Below are 16303 nucleotides of genomic sequence, written 5' to 3'. Positions count from 1 at the left end.
CTCATGACTAAATAAAATAAAATCTAAAAAAAAAAAATTTCTTAAAAAAAAAAGAAGCTAAGTATTGCTATTACCTGTTTTTATATATAAGGAGACTAAAGATAAGAGAGATTACATTATGTAAGATTGTAAGATCTTACCTACTTGCTTTATAGATTCTGTGTTCTCTGTGCCAATTTCTCAAAATATGTATGGATTTCTAATATATTTTTAAAATTTTATATTAATCTCTATAAGGTTACTGAATAGCAATTGTGATGGTTCAGTTTGGTGAATATACAAATATGTACATAAGCATCTCAGTCTCAGTTGATTCTTTCCCACCAATATAGAAACACCAGGGCTAAGCAGCTGTCCAGATAGAAATTCCTTAACAAGCTGTAACCACAGACATAAACACCTCTCTTAAATGAGGAACATTCTCATGATCTTGACACTGCAATTTCTTGGCAATTTCCCAATACTATTAAGAAACATTCTCTAATCTCACAAAGAATGCTTGAGGTTTTTTTTTTTTTTTTTTTGTGGAATTTTTTTTTTCAATTTGTAAAGATAAGTACTGGAAGATAAAACTAGAGTGCTGGGAAGACCAGTTTCATGCTCTGTGCCACTTCTCAGCTAACTGCAGTAGGCAACATGTCTTTGACCCTACTTTCTGTCCTCTGGCTCATCATTCAAACTCAAGGTAAGCACTACAATACTGACATCTTATACAAAAGTCAAATTATTTTATGCATTTTTAAAGTACTCTTGAGAAAGCAACATTTTTGTATGACCCAAAGCTCACTACTGTTGGCATTTTGGTATATTTACTCAATTTACATAAACTCCGTGCTTATAGTCAAGGTGTTGTGATTGGTATAATAATTTAGTTAGGATGTACCTGAAATTTCATTTCTCATTCAATAATGCTACTAGATCTATAATTGTATTTTCTAAAATGCACACAAACCAAATAACACCAGAGGATTAACTTCCAGGCCAGAAATCAAGAATTTTCTCACCATCTCCAATGTTATCTTGAATAACATTGATATTTTCTACTCCATAAGGAGAAAATCATCTATCAAGATAGAATTTGACCAAAAACTGTGCTAGGATGGATGACAAGGAAGACTTTTAAGTAAAATTAGCACTGAATTAGACTTAACAGCAATATTAAGCAAAATTAAAACTTAACCAACTGAACGGTTACTCATAAAGATCTATTAAATTTATTCTAACCTCAACCCCCCAACTTTTTCCATTAATTGGATTCTTATTCTCCATTGAATAAAAAAAACTTTTAGAAATATATTTATAGACTTTCTATTTTCCTGTGTAAGGAGTCCTTATTGGGATAGCACCATAGCCAAACTCTGGGGGTTGAGTAGGAGAAAATTTTTGCTTGATTATTTTCCTTTAGGTTCCCCACCTCAATCAGGTGTAAAACTTCTTGGTGTTCCCAAGGTCACCCTGTCTTTCAATGGGGAATTGTCTCTAAGCATTGACATTTATCTTTGAAAATGGGAGCATTTAAAAATAAGACTGACTTTGATGGGTGATTGAACAATTAAAAGAAAAAGTAGATAAGGTGCACCTCCCATCTTCCTAGACTGGTGCTACATAATTTTATACTTTTCATGTTATTTAATTTTTACATGAATCCCCATTTTAGATAAGTAAACTGATAGGAAAGCAAAATAATTTTTATAAGACCATTTAGTTAGGACTTAAGACCACATATTTTGGCTCTGATATCAGTTCTTTTCCTACTAGATGCAAGCAAAATACAAAACAGTCTATGTACTATTATACCAAGTGTATCAAGAAGCACATTTAGCCTACTTGCTATCTAATTTTCCTACTTGCTATCTGATGCTTTGAAATTGCCCCAGCAGGGGATAAAAAAAACTTTGCTTACTATGAAACCTGAAGTCTTGAGAGCAAATGCTAATGAGAGAAAGAACATAATAGTTTATCATTACAGAAGTAGTGTCTTCCCTAAGAATGCGGTATTTTTTTAAAAGATTTTATTTATTTATTCATGAAAGACACACAGAGAAAGGCAGACACATAGGCAGAGGGAGAAGCAGGCTCCATGCAGGCTCCATGTGGAACTCAATCCCAGGACCCTAGGATCACAACCTGAGCCAAAGGCAAACCTTCAACCACTGAGCCACCCAGGTGTCCCCAAAATGAGGTATTATCTGCTAATGAAATATTGGATTTTTGGAAGGGGTAATCAGGGGTAATCTCTTTGCACCACAAAGAGAAAAAGACATAGAAAGTAAAAACAGAGATCTTTGAGAACACAGAGAGGAAAATCAACAATTTTGAAGAGGACTACATTGGAAGAGTGAACTGGGCCACAGGGAAGAATTCTGGTTCTAAAAATCTCTGATGTACTGAGAGATCATCTGAAGAATTATTTCATCATCTCCATATCTTTCCACAATAAGTAGATAGAGCAAAATTAAATTCTTTGTTATCAAAGCTGATAAGGAGAAGGAGGAAGGAAGACCTTGCTTTTCTTAATGCTTACTTTCTGGATGGGAATGGAGTCTTTTAGGCCATCTCAACAAAGCCAACCAACCCAAAACAAAACAAAACCCAAAACCTTTAAATGTATTATATCAATATTATTTCTTTTTCTCTAGCAATAGCCATAAAGCAAACACCTGAATTACAGCTCTATGAAGTAGTTCGACCTAAAAAACTACACATTTTATACAAAAGGGAAATACAAAACCACCAGACAGAGAATGGCAAAGATGTAAGTAATGTGAATGATGGTGAGATTTCACAATCAAAGAGCCACCAAAGAGCCTTTTTACTAATAGAGGTGATGCCTAATAGTTCCTTTTGAAGCCCATATCTACAGCTCCCTTGGTCTAGGAAAGAATGCAGAATTCTCAGGATGCTTTTACATTTAAGCAGTAAGAAGAGAGTTAACTATATCATTTTATCAGAAAGAATAAAGCTGCTTAGACATTTCTTCAAGTTTGGAGGATAGGGGGAAGCACATGAAGGGCAATCATTTCTAGAAAGAAATGTTTCTTGCCAAGTTCACCAAACCCTACCATCACCTCCTGCCCCACTGAATTGCCTTTTCCTTGGCCATTTTGTCTTTAATGGAGAATTCACCATTATCTCATTAATTGGCAAGATTTACAAAATTTATTAAAGATATTAACTTTTGGTTACATTACTGCAAATATTTATAATTTTGACCTTAATCCTTAGTGTTTCTAGTTAGTTTTCCTTGGTATATTTTACTTGGCTTTAAAGTAATAAAAATACATGCCTTACTATTATTATACCATGAATGATTCATTAGGATACACAGGACAGTATACTTTACAGTGGGGCAAATAGTAAGTTCCTATCTTACATAGTAGAGTTAGTTTAATCTGTGAGTATTATTACTGCATTATTGTACTTTTTGGAAATCCATCTTAATATAAAATTTATGTTTTATTTTATATATTTGAAATCTATAAGAACCATTTTATAGTAGAGGTACTTGCAATTCTGCTTCCCTGTATACTAAATTTATCATTGTATTATAATTATTTTAGATAGACTCAGAAGTATAAATTGATATCAATATATTATTAAATATTTGTAGGAAAGATATGAACCTGAACTTCAGTATCAGATTGTATTAAATGGAAAAGAAGTTGTTCTTCACCTGCAAAAAAGCAAGTAAGTTGTACTTCCTGAAAGTCTGATCACTACATTATATTAACAGAATATGAAAAATAAACCTTCTTAAGACCCTATTTACTGTGATTTGAGATAGAAGACATGAAATATATTAAATTCTAGGTATTATTATTATATTGTGCTAATGTTATCTAAGAAGATTGAGGCTTTCTAAGGAAATTTCATGCAAAATATAAAGCAAGGAGAACAATGCAGATAAAAGCTTTTCTTCCTAATCTTCTCCCAATTTACTGAAAATCTACCCATATGAACTCAAAATGTTGATGTGGCTTCCCATTGCTTTGATAAGAACATATGTAAGAGTCATTCAGGGCACATAGCCTTGAGATAGATTTCTGGGGATTGGGCTCCACCAAGCTTTACATCTGTTAGTAAACTTCTCCCTGAATATAATGGTCTTTTATGCATATTTGTGACCCAGCACCCTTCAGAGACCCTCTACAGGCTGGGCCTTTGGCACAAAGAATTCCGAAATAACCCATCTGAGGACAGAGAATTTGCAGCTGAAAAGTATCTGGGGGCATTTCTTCCCTTTAATCTAATGGATATAATTAATGCTTTGATTTGCTTCAGTAGCAGCATTTCAATGTTAGAAAAAGGATCAACGGGTCAAAATGTCTGCTGTTTCTCACTGTAGGCATAATCATTCTTTTAGTGCTGAATATCATATCAGGAACATTAGCCCCTATTACCACCCTAAGTGTATCTTGCAATTTTTTGAACTTTGCAGACATCTCCTGGGGCCAGACTACACTGAAACATATTACTCACCCAGGGGAGAGGAAATCACTACCAGCCCTCAGAACATGGTAAGTTCTGAATGCTTTCTGAGACTCTTTCTGTGATCTGCCATTTATGTTGTAAGATGCATAGGGTCCAAGGACAAAAAAGAAATAAAGGACTAGAGAGCAAGGTGCTCTTCTATGACCAATGAGACAATAGATGAGAAAATCATAGTCAGCTTTTTTACAAGGTTAATGATAGTGGGAGGCTTCAAAGTATCGCATTTGTAGAAGCAACTACAAGTCCGCTTTCCTCTAGACCATCTTATCAAAAAGTTAGAAATATTCTCCCCCATACCTACTTGAAACATCATTTAGCTATTTACTATTTGTGAATAATATACGCATATACCTGAGACCAGAAATGGGATATCAATTATTTAATTAATTAAATTTTATATTTCATTAAACCTACATGCTAGAGATAATGCCAAGGCCTAGAGTCAGACATAGAAAATCAATGCCAAGGGAGGAAAGGAAGAGAATACAAAAAGACAATCATGGTGTATTACCAAGCTAAGTGAATTTCTCAGAGCCACTCTCCCTGGGCAACCCCAAACATGTATGTCTATAAAAAGACAAAACTGCTGTTACAAAATGGTTCTTTGTTCCCTTCTCACATAAAAACTTCATTTCTTGGATACCTGGATTTTTGGTAACATTTAAATTAATTCATGCTCAAGTGTGAATGGCTGATGATATCTCTATTTGGTACCTTTTCCAAGTCCTTTACAGGAAAATGTTCATGATGACAAGGTTTCTTCCAAAGGCAAGAAAAATGTGGATGGAATTTCTGACCCTAAAACAAGTCAGTTTATTTTGAACAATAAAAACTTTGTTGGATCATTCTACATAAGTGACCTCCTACTTTGCTAACTTGGAGCACCAATCATGTCTGAATCTCTAGTTGTAAACAAATTTTCTGTGGTTTTAATGCTGGTAAAGGGATTCCACTAACACACCAATTAAAATGACAGGTTGGACCAGCTAATATCAGGAGTGGTAGTGTAACTTCTTGAGAACTCTGGAATCTAGAAAAATGGGTACCTCATTTTATTGATATGTGATGCACAGTGTCTTAGGGACTCAGCACAGGGAAGCCAAATTCTCAAAAGTGGGTGCTAAGACCTGAGAGCCCTCTATCAATCCCAGGGGAGATGGCCACTTCTCAGATGCAGCGCCCATTTTCATCAGGAGCCCACGTAAGTTCGCACTCCTGGGACTTTTCTTTCTTGAAATGAGTGCCAGAAAGACAACTCAGCCATCAAAGATGGATTTTCCAAAGTCAATAGTGGAACAGATTATTAAATCTCTCAAGTTCTCATTGTTTTTGTTTCTGGGAACTGGTTTGGCTACTGCGGCTATTTGAAGAACCTCCCTACATATTCAAAATAACAGCTTTCACCACAATCATGATATGTTTATTCTTGTAGTCAAAAAAATATTTTTTTCCATCTTTAGGAACATTGCTACTATAAAGGACACATACTAAATGAAAACGATTCTGTTGCCAGCATTAATACTTGTAATGGATTGAGGTGAGTCACTTACAAAACTATTAAACATTAAGCACCATTCTATTATACAGAATTGAGTCTTCCTGGATGTCGTCTTACAATCTTGGCAAAATATTCTACATAGATAAAATGCTGTTAAAATGAAGAATAAAGTATCACCCTTACAATCATTTTATAAGTGTATGTGTTCATATGCACATGTGAATATTTCTGCTTACAAAGATAATTCTTGCAAATTAGGGAAAATTTGGAAAGTAAGAAAAAGTACAAATAAAAAAGTAACAACCACAAAATTGTGCTTATGATTGGTCATTTTCACTAATATTTTGTCATGTTTTCAGCCTTTATGCATAGAGATGTTTATCTTTTATGTGGTTGAAATATGAAACAAATATACCTAATTATTCTGTTAACATGATTCATACCACATATCTTAAGCCTTTCCCATATCATAAAATGCCTTCATCAATGTAATTTTTAATGACTATCTAGTCTGCATTTGTAATCCTCCATCATATGAATTCACTTTACATTTCTGAACTGATTTTCCTGCTAAAAATAAGAATTCTCTAAGCTATTACTAGCTCCAGCCTGATCCTCTGGATAATTTGCTCATGATTCTTTATCTCTGGAGTTCTTAGCATCTAAACACTTGTTTACTTCATCCTCCATGATATTCCTATTTGCTAAGTGTATAAACAAACTATGGACAGGTATTTATGGAGCTTATGACATAAATTCTAAATTCTTTGGGATAGTTTCAGCTTAGCAATTCTTGTTTAGAATTTTCTTTTTCTTCATTTTTCTATTGACAAATACTGATTATAACTTAAGTTAGTAAAAGTTAGCTGGAAGGCGTATGAATGAAAACTAATTAAAGCTTAGGATTTGGGAAGAGGTATACTCCGTTCTTGTCAGTACTGTGACTCTGTGTGGCAAAGTATCTTGAAATATGAGTCTCTGTATCTCACAGGGGATACTTCACACATCATAACCAAAGATATGTGATAAAGCCTCTGAAAAGCACAGACCAAGAAGAACATGCTATCCTCACATACAACCAGGAGGAACTAGACCTGGCTAATCACACTTGTGGTGTAAGAAATGTTGGCAGGAAGCAAGGCCATATTCGAACCTCTAGGTCACTCAATAGCCCAGAGGTAAGTGTAGATTTCCTATGTCATCATTTCTTACTATTGTCTCAGCAATGATATATGATATACCGCTGTGTTCAACAGTTACTGATATCGGTAAACCCTATAATTCATCTATTCTTAAATTTAATTTCCCTCTGGGGAAAAAAAAGCTCATTGCAAGTTTTTCAATCTTTTAGGATAAATATTAACCATGTTATTTTACTCTTTGTAAAGCAAGAAGATTTTCTTCAGGCTGAGAAATATATTGATCTCTTTTTGGTGCTGGATAATGCCTTTGTGAGTATGAATTGTATATGATTCTTGGGCAGTTAAGTCAATCTTTAAGTTTTCTTATCAAGTGAACACAGGAAATAAGCTATCCTAGGTGAAAATGCAGACTCTGGCCACCTGGTCATCATGTATTTTCTACCTGCCTTGCTGGCAGTAATTCTCACTCATTCACTGACCCTTTAACATCCACCTGCTGCCAATATATTCAGATATTGGAAGTATACTTCATACCAGATAGCTGTAAGAAATCAACCACAATGATGAAAAACAAAAAAGAATGTTTTATTAAAATATATTAAAAATTCTCACTCTATTATATAAAATATAAAGTAGATACAGAACTATATACATTTTACAAAGTATATTTATATCCATAAAATACTAGAATCTGTGATCCTAAATTAGCAAATATTGCTTTATAATCAAATTTTAATAACACTGAATTGGTTAGAAATATTAAAATTGTTAATTTGGTTTCCTCAACTTTTTCTTTCACTTTTCAGTGAAAAAGTGAAATATATATGAATGTCTATTTTTTTCCTACCAAAAAATTATTTTCTTTAAAAACACTTTGTTGAAACAGTGTTATATAAGTCAGGGATGAATGAACATGCTTTTACTTATGTTGGAATGTGTATTTTTTCTTAAAATGTTAAAATCTGTACCATATCAAGTTTTTTTTAAAAAACATGTTTGCATTTTGTATTTTATAGTATAACATATACAAGGGGAATCTAACTTCGATAAGAAGCTTTGTGTTTGATGTGATGAACCTACTCAATGTGGTAAGATATTTGCCTAAGAAGCATGTATTCCCACATAGAAGTTTGGGACTTCCTTATGGTTTTGCCAAATAAGGAGTCGGGAGGGTCCTGTTTCATGTCAGCAGCTTTGGGGAATTTAGCACACAAGGATCAATATAAAATAAAGTCACACATACTATAGCAAAAGCAACTTCTAGACTTTCTATTTTAAAAATGCAGTACACCTATCTATCACTTATAGTCAACAAAATATCTATGGCAATAAAGAAATCTCAAATATTTTCATGAAGAAAAATGCTCTTCCCACAGATTTATAATACCCTAGACATTCAAGTGGCATTGGTAGGTATGGAAATCTGGTCTGATGGTGATAAGATCAACGTGGTATCCAACATAGGTGATACCTTTAACAACTTTCTGAATTGGCATCGTTCTAACCTGAGAAAAATGAAGATACATGACCATGCACAGCTACTCAGGTGAGCACATGCTGGCCAGGGCCAGATGTATGTAGGCAGAGTGGATAGTTACCCCAAAGGGTTTTTGGCAGAGATTTCTGTTCAGTTTTATCTCTCCAAGCAGTTATCAGAGAGCCTGAAGTTCTACCATTAGGAATCCACCTGTAAGAATGTGGAGATCCATGTCAGGTTACTAAAATGGGCTCCTGGATGTAATGATTATCTGTGATCATATAACACTATGAAATAGCAGAAGCTTTTCTGGGGCCTAGGGAGTGTAAAAAAGGTGGAGCAACATGGGAAGTCTAAAATATAACTGACAAAAGCTAATGGTTCCAAAAACTCAGATTGTGACAATATGCCTGTAATTTTCACACAGTGGACTTGGCTTTGACAATCGACGTGTAGGAATGGCAGCATCAAATTCCTTGTGTTCTCCATCTTCAGTTGCTGTTATTGAGGTTTGTAAACTCATAGTAAGGCTCCTTGTGTTTCTGTGTCTTCTATGAAGACTAGAATGATGCATTATACAGAGATAACACAAAGAACATTTGTTGAACCAGTAACTAAAAATAGACATGAATCTATTGGTAAATCATTACACTGAAGATACCTTGGATTATGAAACAGAGTATCTCCTTACCTTGGCCCTCCCAGAAGTCTTCATTCTTTAGTTGGAGTAAGGGAATAAGAACAGGAAGATTAGAACAGAAAGGAAACTCAGATGCCCTCTGTGGCCTGAGCCAACTTTAAATTATCTTCAGTATCAATGGTCAGAGAGGTCAGAGAAGGTGCATTTTAGTGTCATATGGCCAAGCACTACCAATATCAAGCATTATGACAAGAGGTTTTGGAGGCCTTTGAATACCTAGTACAGTAGTTTGAATGAAGAATGTAATTACCTTAATTTATTTATGGTTTACCAAGAGCTCCTTATTAGCTCAGAAAATATTTACTGAGCACTGATTCAATGGCTGGATTCACTGGAGTGAACCATTTCAAATGTTAATTCAACATTTTACAATAGTCAATGACACAGAAAGGAGGTTAATGACTCATTATTTTTCATCTGTTGAACTATTTTATTAACTAGGAAATAGCTAAATATGTTAAGTAATAGATATTTCTGTTTTCCAGGCTAAGAAAAAGAACAATGTGGCTCTTGTAGGACTGATGTCACATGAGTTGGGTCATGTCCTTGGTATGCCTGATATTCCATATTATACCAAGTGTCCCTCAGGGAGTTGTGTGATGAACCAGTATCTGAGGTGAGGCCTTGTCACTCTTGAGAAAAAATATGTATTTCTTAAATCTTAAAGAATTCAGATGCAATCTATGTGCATGAGTATTTTTTTTTTTTACCAGTGGCTGAGTTCCATTAATTCACCCTATAATCTTTTGATGCACAGGTTTTACCAGCTTATCAGTGCTCATTATTTAAGATTTCCAAATATGCCAAGTGAGAGATTATTAGTATGGTAACCATGTTATTTTAACTTAAAATAATTTTAACTTTAACATATTTTTAACAATAGCCAAAATATGAAAGTAACATATCAGTAAATGAATAGATTGAGAAACTGCTACACGTACAAATACACACACACAGTGGAATATTACTCAGCCATAAAGAAGAATGAAATCTTGCCTTTCATGTCAACAAGGATGGATCTAGAGAGCATTATGCTAAGTGAAATAAATCAAACAGGAAATGACAAAAATCACATTATTGTGATAATAATATTGTGAGTGATCGCCTCCACAGAGGAATTTAAATTCTTCCAGTTCTACAAGCCCAGTGTCTAAGAAAACAATTTTCCAAATAATGCTCTTTCTCCTTCCACATGTAACGTAGTACAGTCCTAACCAGGATACTGAATTTAGAATTTCCATTGAACCAGGTGCTACAGTTAGACAAGTCAGATTCTCATGTTCATTTATCACTAGATATCATGATTTTTCTTCTGGTTACAGTTCAAAATTCCCGAAGGATTTCAGTACATCCTGCCGTTCACATTTTGAGAGATACATTTTATCTCAAAAACCAAAGTGCCTGCTGCAAGCACCAATTCCTAAAAATATAATAACAAAACCAGTATGTGGGAACCAACTTCTGGAAGTAGGAGAAGATTGTGATTGTGGCTCTCCTAAGGTATGAAAATATCCACAGTTTAAAAACTCATTAGAATTATTGCAGCATGAGAATTATGCTGTTTTCTTCATCAAGAAATATTCTTTTGGAAATTCTTTCTAAAGACAAGCTTGGCATCATAGTAAAAAATAGGCTTGCACTTGTGATTCTTTCTTTTTTTTAAGATTTTATTTATTTATCTATTTATTTGTTTGTTTGTTTATAGTGCATAAGAGGGAAGGGGCAGTGGGAGAGGGAAAGAAGGAGAGAATCCCAAGCAGACTCCACACTGAGCACAGAGCTTTACATGGGGCTCGATCTCACAACTCTGAGATCATGACCTAAACTGAAACCAAGAGTTGGAAGCTTAACTGACTGAGCCATCCAGGTGCCCTGCACTTGTGTTTTTAATACTGATTTTAGACACATTTGAAAGGCATTTCAAAAGCCAGGATGCACTTATGACATGATTGCATAAAGTTTGATGTAAAGAAGTAAATCATTAACTATCACATGTCACTTATCTTTCCTAGACATATTAGTCAGAAATTCTTAAATCAAGTAAGTCACAGTTAATCGTTTGTTGAGCGAAAACAATTACAGATCTAGAAGTTCTCTCCATAGTGAGACCAGGCCTTCCCTCACCAAGCCAATGTATAAACCAGGCAGTAAATGACACAGAGAAGGAGTAAAAGAAAAATCACATAAACCTGTAGAAAATGGGCTATTAATATAAAACATCTAAGATAATTACAATTCTGTACAATAATTATAATTCTGTTAATCTTTATAAAAATCTGACCTCTGCAAAGTATCAGTGTGCTTTAAAGAATGTCTCTGATAGAATATTTGCCAGCAATCCCGCATTAAGTTTCTAAGAGAACATTCTGTGTTTCTAGCAATCTTCTTTTAAGACTGAAAAAAAAAATGAGTTATATTTGAAGAGTTTTTTAATGTGTCAATCTGAAAAATAAATTTTTATGTATACCATATCTCTTTTATTACTCACAACAAACCTACTGAATAGGTTTTGTTATCCCAATTTAGATAAGTGAGACTCAGAAAAGTTAAGTAACTAGTTCCAAAGATCAAAAGCCAGTAACAAATGAAGCCTGTGGCAGCCCAAGGTTAATTCATTACTTTAAGAAGCTCCATGACAAAAAAAAAAAAAAAAAAAAAAAAAAAAAAAAAAAAAAAGAAGCTCCATGACAATGGGGAAGGCATATAATCTCTCTATGCTTCAGTTATTTACTTACACATTTTAAGCTGTTGAATTACACTAGAGGATTTCATGATATCACTTAATAATTTGTAAAGAGTATTACAAATATTCTTTTAATTATAATGAAATATGAAATATTAAAAATGAGTTGATACTTTATAGTAAGCTGGATGTAAGGTTATCTCATGCCTACTTGCTCGAATTCCCATATGGCTTCTTGGGTGGAAGACAATTGAAGTTGTTCACATTCCGAGGTACTTCTGATTTTCAGCAGACACATGGCGTGTGGTCAGGACACACTGACAGGAACAGGAGAGAAAGAAAGAGAGAGAGAAACACTGTCCATGTGATGTGTAAGATCTAATATGCTCTAAGTAGATATGCCAGCTCCTGTAGGGCTTCCATTTTGTGTTGATTTTCTTCTTAAGGAGTGGAATAGAACTATAGTTAGGCTTATGAACAGCCGAGTTTTAAATAGCTGTTTTCTTACCTTAAAAGTAGTATATAAATTTTATATAGTATCTCTTAGTGAATAATCCAATTTTCCATGGTTTCATATGCTACTTTACTATTTTTTTTTGTACCTATTTAGGTCTTTTTCTAGGTCCTAAAAACAATCATTCCATCAATCTGTCTAGACATGTCACACAAGCATCACACTATTTTAGTGGCTGTAACCATGCAATGCATGTTATACCTGCAGTGTGTTCATCTTGGAGGGTGTAATTTGCATAGTCATTCTTCAGTGTTCATTCCCCCATATAGCTCTTGGTATTTTTTTTTTTTATCAATTTGTCCACAAATAAAATTGAGATTCGATTGAAATACATGAAATTCATATTTTTCTCTGAGGGCCACTGGCATTTTCACAATATGATTGTTTTAAAAGATTAGTTGCCTTTGAGTTTCTCAGGAAAGTTAAATATAAAGTTCTTCACGTAGTTCTTGCATATGATGAAGCTTGTTCTGAAGATTTTCCTATTTTTCTTTTTGCTATTAGTATACGTAATGTTTACTTTTTTATATTAAGTTCTACTTTATTACTCCTTTTGATGTTATTTTCTTATTATCTTGAAAAGCCATCTTAGTGACACATCCATTGTTTTTAGAGTTGATTCTCTATTTTTCCCCAGTCAAATATTTTATTACATATAAAGAATGAAAATGTGATTTATACTTTCCAATTATTATTACAATTTCATATCTTTTCATTCTCTCATAGAATTTGTCAGAATTTTCATAAAAATATAGACTATAAATAATCTGTGGCTTATTGTTTATTTTATTAGATATTTTTTGCTATTTATCAGATTTTCTTTCTTTATATATTCTTTATTTTTTAGTCTTTGCCATTATCACAATAATATTAGTTGTTTTGTACCTTTGATCTCTTAATGTGATAGATAATATTACTTTATTCTGTATCATGGAGACACCCTTCTACTTTTGGTGAAAAAAAACCCTGCATAGTTGTAATGGAGACTTATTATATTAATAAACTGCTGTTTTGTTAATATTTTATTCAAGCTTTTGCATTTATATTCATAAATGAGAATTGTGTGTATTTATGTATGCATGTGTATTTGTGTGTTTATGTGTGCATGTGCATGCATGTGCGTAGGTATACATGTGTGTGTGCATGTATTTGTGTGCATGTGCATGCATACATGTGTGTAGTGTATGTGTGTGCTTATGTGTGTATATTCATTACCAGCTCTCATTATCAGAATTATGCAGGCTTAGTAAAATAAATTGAGAATTTTAAATTTTTTCCCTAGCTTCAAATAGTTTGAATAGTATAGAAATATTCTCCCTTTAAGTTTTAAATTAATTTACATGCAGTACCATCTAGGCCAAATTTATTTGTGATAATTCTTGGGTAATTCTATTTTTATCCTTTTAAGAAGTAGTTTTTATTGTACTTAACTTTTTTTTTCTATTATTACGTTTCCTTGGTCATTTCCTCTGGAATCTGTATAGTAGAGTAATTTAATTTAAAAAATGAAATTTCTTTGCCATCTTGTACTAAAATTGTACGCACTTAACTATAGAAAAAATGCTGAACCCACTTTCCCACTGTGTGTGCTTTAAAAGGAATGTTCCAATCCTTGCTGTGAGGCCAAGACCTGCAAATTAAAATCTGAAGCTGACTGTAGAAAAGAAACTCTGAACCATATCATGTAAGACGTTTTTTACTTTTTCTTTGTTCCCAAATGTTGTCTCACACTTATTTCAGATTTGAAAAAGGAATGCCACTGAGTTCTACAATGTACAAAACACAATTTAGTTAACATTTTTATTTATTAATTTTTGAAATTCTTTGTTATTTATTTTATATTTTTTTAACTTCACATCTTTAAAATAACTCAATTTCAGAAAGGAAAAAAAAAGCCACAATACTGAACAAAAATAACCCAGGGTTGTGTGTACACTAATATAATAATGAGAAAAGTGGCTACATGGTCATCTGTGAGATTAAGATTACTTAAATCTATGCTAAAAACTATAAATTTCTGTTAGGTCATAATGAGTTTAATACAAACTAAGATGAGAGAAAGAAAAGTCCATTAAAAAACCCTCTATTAAAAAAAAAACCCTCTATTGATGAGCACGTTTTATTCTTGATTAACCACTGATAATTTACAAGGTAGTCAGAAGATCAATAACATTTACAAACATATACTATATGATTTGATGGTTTTATTTCTTGTAAAGTGTCTCAATAAGATATAATCCACATATTATTTTTGTGTTTTATAGAATCTTACATGAGTTGGGCCAGGGAACTCAACTTCTCTTGACAGAATATGGCCTTTGTTTCAGTGAAAAATAGTCTCTGAACAACAACAAAAAATCATAAATGGGGAAAACTCAGGATAAAATATATGGAAATTATATTTACCCTCAACCCCATTCTATGAATCTTTTCTGGAATTGAACCTGCAGAGACATTATAAAGGGAAAAATCTACTCAGACACCATCAAGTATCACTTCCTTAAGAAAGGACCATCCAGGTCCTAAGACTGGGAACAACACTCATTCCTTCAGCAAGCCCCATTTGATATGGCCTGCTGAAACCCCGGATGTGATCCACTCTGTAGGGAAGTCTGGAAATGATGCCCATCTTCTTATTTGGTCACAAAGATGAAAGCTTAGCATCTCAAAAGATACCCATTTGACCACTTCAGGGCTTGGAATGATAAGTAGACATGTCCCATTACTGGGCATGATTGGCAATCTAGTACCATGGAAAGGAAGTTGGACTTGGATGTAGGAAACTTCAGTTCTTTTCTTCATTCTGCCCAAAACTAGCTTTAGGACTTCAAACCAAGTTATTTAATTAGTGTTTCTAATTAAATACCTACAAAATGGAGGTAGTGCTGTCATCATTCAGTAGGGTTCTTACTATTACATAAATTTTATAAATGTTAATTATCAATGTTACATAATATTTCTGATTTGTAGTAACCATTGTTTCCATTTTTTTTTCTTTTAATCAGTGAATCAAAAGATCTACTTCATTGAGATGCTACTTGCTAGGACAAGAATCAAGAAATCTAAACATACCAAGAATTGGGGATCCCTGTGTGGCTCAGAGGTTTAGCACCTGCCTTTGGCCCAGGGCATGATCCTGGAGTCCTGAGATCAAGTCCCACATCAGGCTCTCTGCAAGGAGCCTGCTTCTCCTTCTGCCTGTGTCTCTGTCTCTCTGTGTGTCTCTCATGAATAAATAAATAAAATCTTTAAAATAAAATAAAATAAACATACCAAGAATCTTGTATATTTTCACCATTGTCTTAGATATATTTTGCTTTTCACTTGGCATTATACTTCCTATATTTTTTTCAGTCCAGCCAACAGGTAAACGTACTCAGTGAAATGGTTTGTTTTCTAAAGCTGAATCTTTAATGCATTTTTAAGGATGGTGAAGGTTGTTCTTAACTCTGCTCTTTGGAGAATAAAAGAAATTAGTCTTTGACCAAAACCCCTCAGCCGTGCTGCTGAATTGTGTTGGCTCAAGTCAGAACTGTAAAATTACAAGTGACTTATGTTTTTACCCCACTCTCATTTTACTGGCTTAAGCCATGACAAAATAAGACCCCTTGATGAGTGAAGCCTTTGGCAGAAGGGAGAACAGAATTCATGTGTCATGTATTACTCCTCAGTATTCCACTTACCTTGCTCTTAGAAGTGTGGTAGTTGTCTGTATGATGTCAAGATTAATTAAACATAAACATTTTTCACCTTATCATGTATAATCCTTTCACTGTCACTTAGAGGGTTAATTTTGAG

General features: G+C 33.6%; 1 protein-coding gene across 1 annotated transcript; it reads left to right on the top strand.

Annotated features, from left to right (window-relative positions):
* The first annotated feature begins 536 nt into the window (after positions 1 to 536).
* ADAMDEC1 (ADAM like decysin 1) lies at positions 537 to 15995 on the top strand. Its single transcript, XM_038573785.1, has 14 exons — positions 537 to 685; positions 2640 to 2755; positions 3611 to 3687; positions 4439 to 4517; positions 5952 to 6028; positions 6981 to 7167; positions 7378 to 7440; positions 8148 to 8219; positions 8508 to 8677; positions 9036 to 9117; positions 9794 to 9924; positions 10631 to 10808; positions 14104 to 14189; positions 15511 to 15995. The coding sequence occupies exons 1-14, from the start codon at positions 598 to 600 to the stop codon at positions 15533 to 15535; spliced, it is 1431 nt and encodes a 476-aa protein (XP_038429713.1). The 5' UTR covers positions 537 to 597; the 3' UTR covers positions 15536 to 15995.
* The last annotated feature ends 308 nt before the right edge of the window (positions 15996 to 16303 follow it).

This window comes from Canis lupus, chromosome 25 (assembly GCF_011100685.1).
Source record: "Canis lupus familiaris isolate Mischka breed German Shepherd chromosome 25, alternate assembly UU_Cfam_GSD_1.0, whole genome shotgun sequence".
In the NCBI taxonomy this organism is placed as follows: domain Eukaryota; kingdom Metazoa; phylum Chordata; class Mammalia; order Carnivora; family Canidae; genus Canis; species Canis lupus.
Note: the sequence above shows the minus strand (reverse complement) of the source record. Positions and strands in the feature narration are given on the sequence as shown.

Coding starts and splice junctions, on each gene's coding strand:
- ADAMDEC1 (XM_038573785.1), top strand. CDS start 598: ATGCTCTGTGCCACTTCTCAGCTAACTGCAGTAGGCAACATGTCTTTG. Junction 686..2,639: donor GCTCATCATTCAAACTCAAG/GTAAGCACTACA, acceptor CTTTTTCTCTAG/CAATAGCCATAAAGCAAACA. Junction 9,925..10,630: donor GTGATGAACCAGTATCTGAG/GTGAGGCCTTGT, acceptor TTCTGGTTACAG/TTCAAAATTCCCGAAGGATT.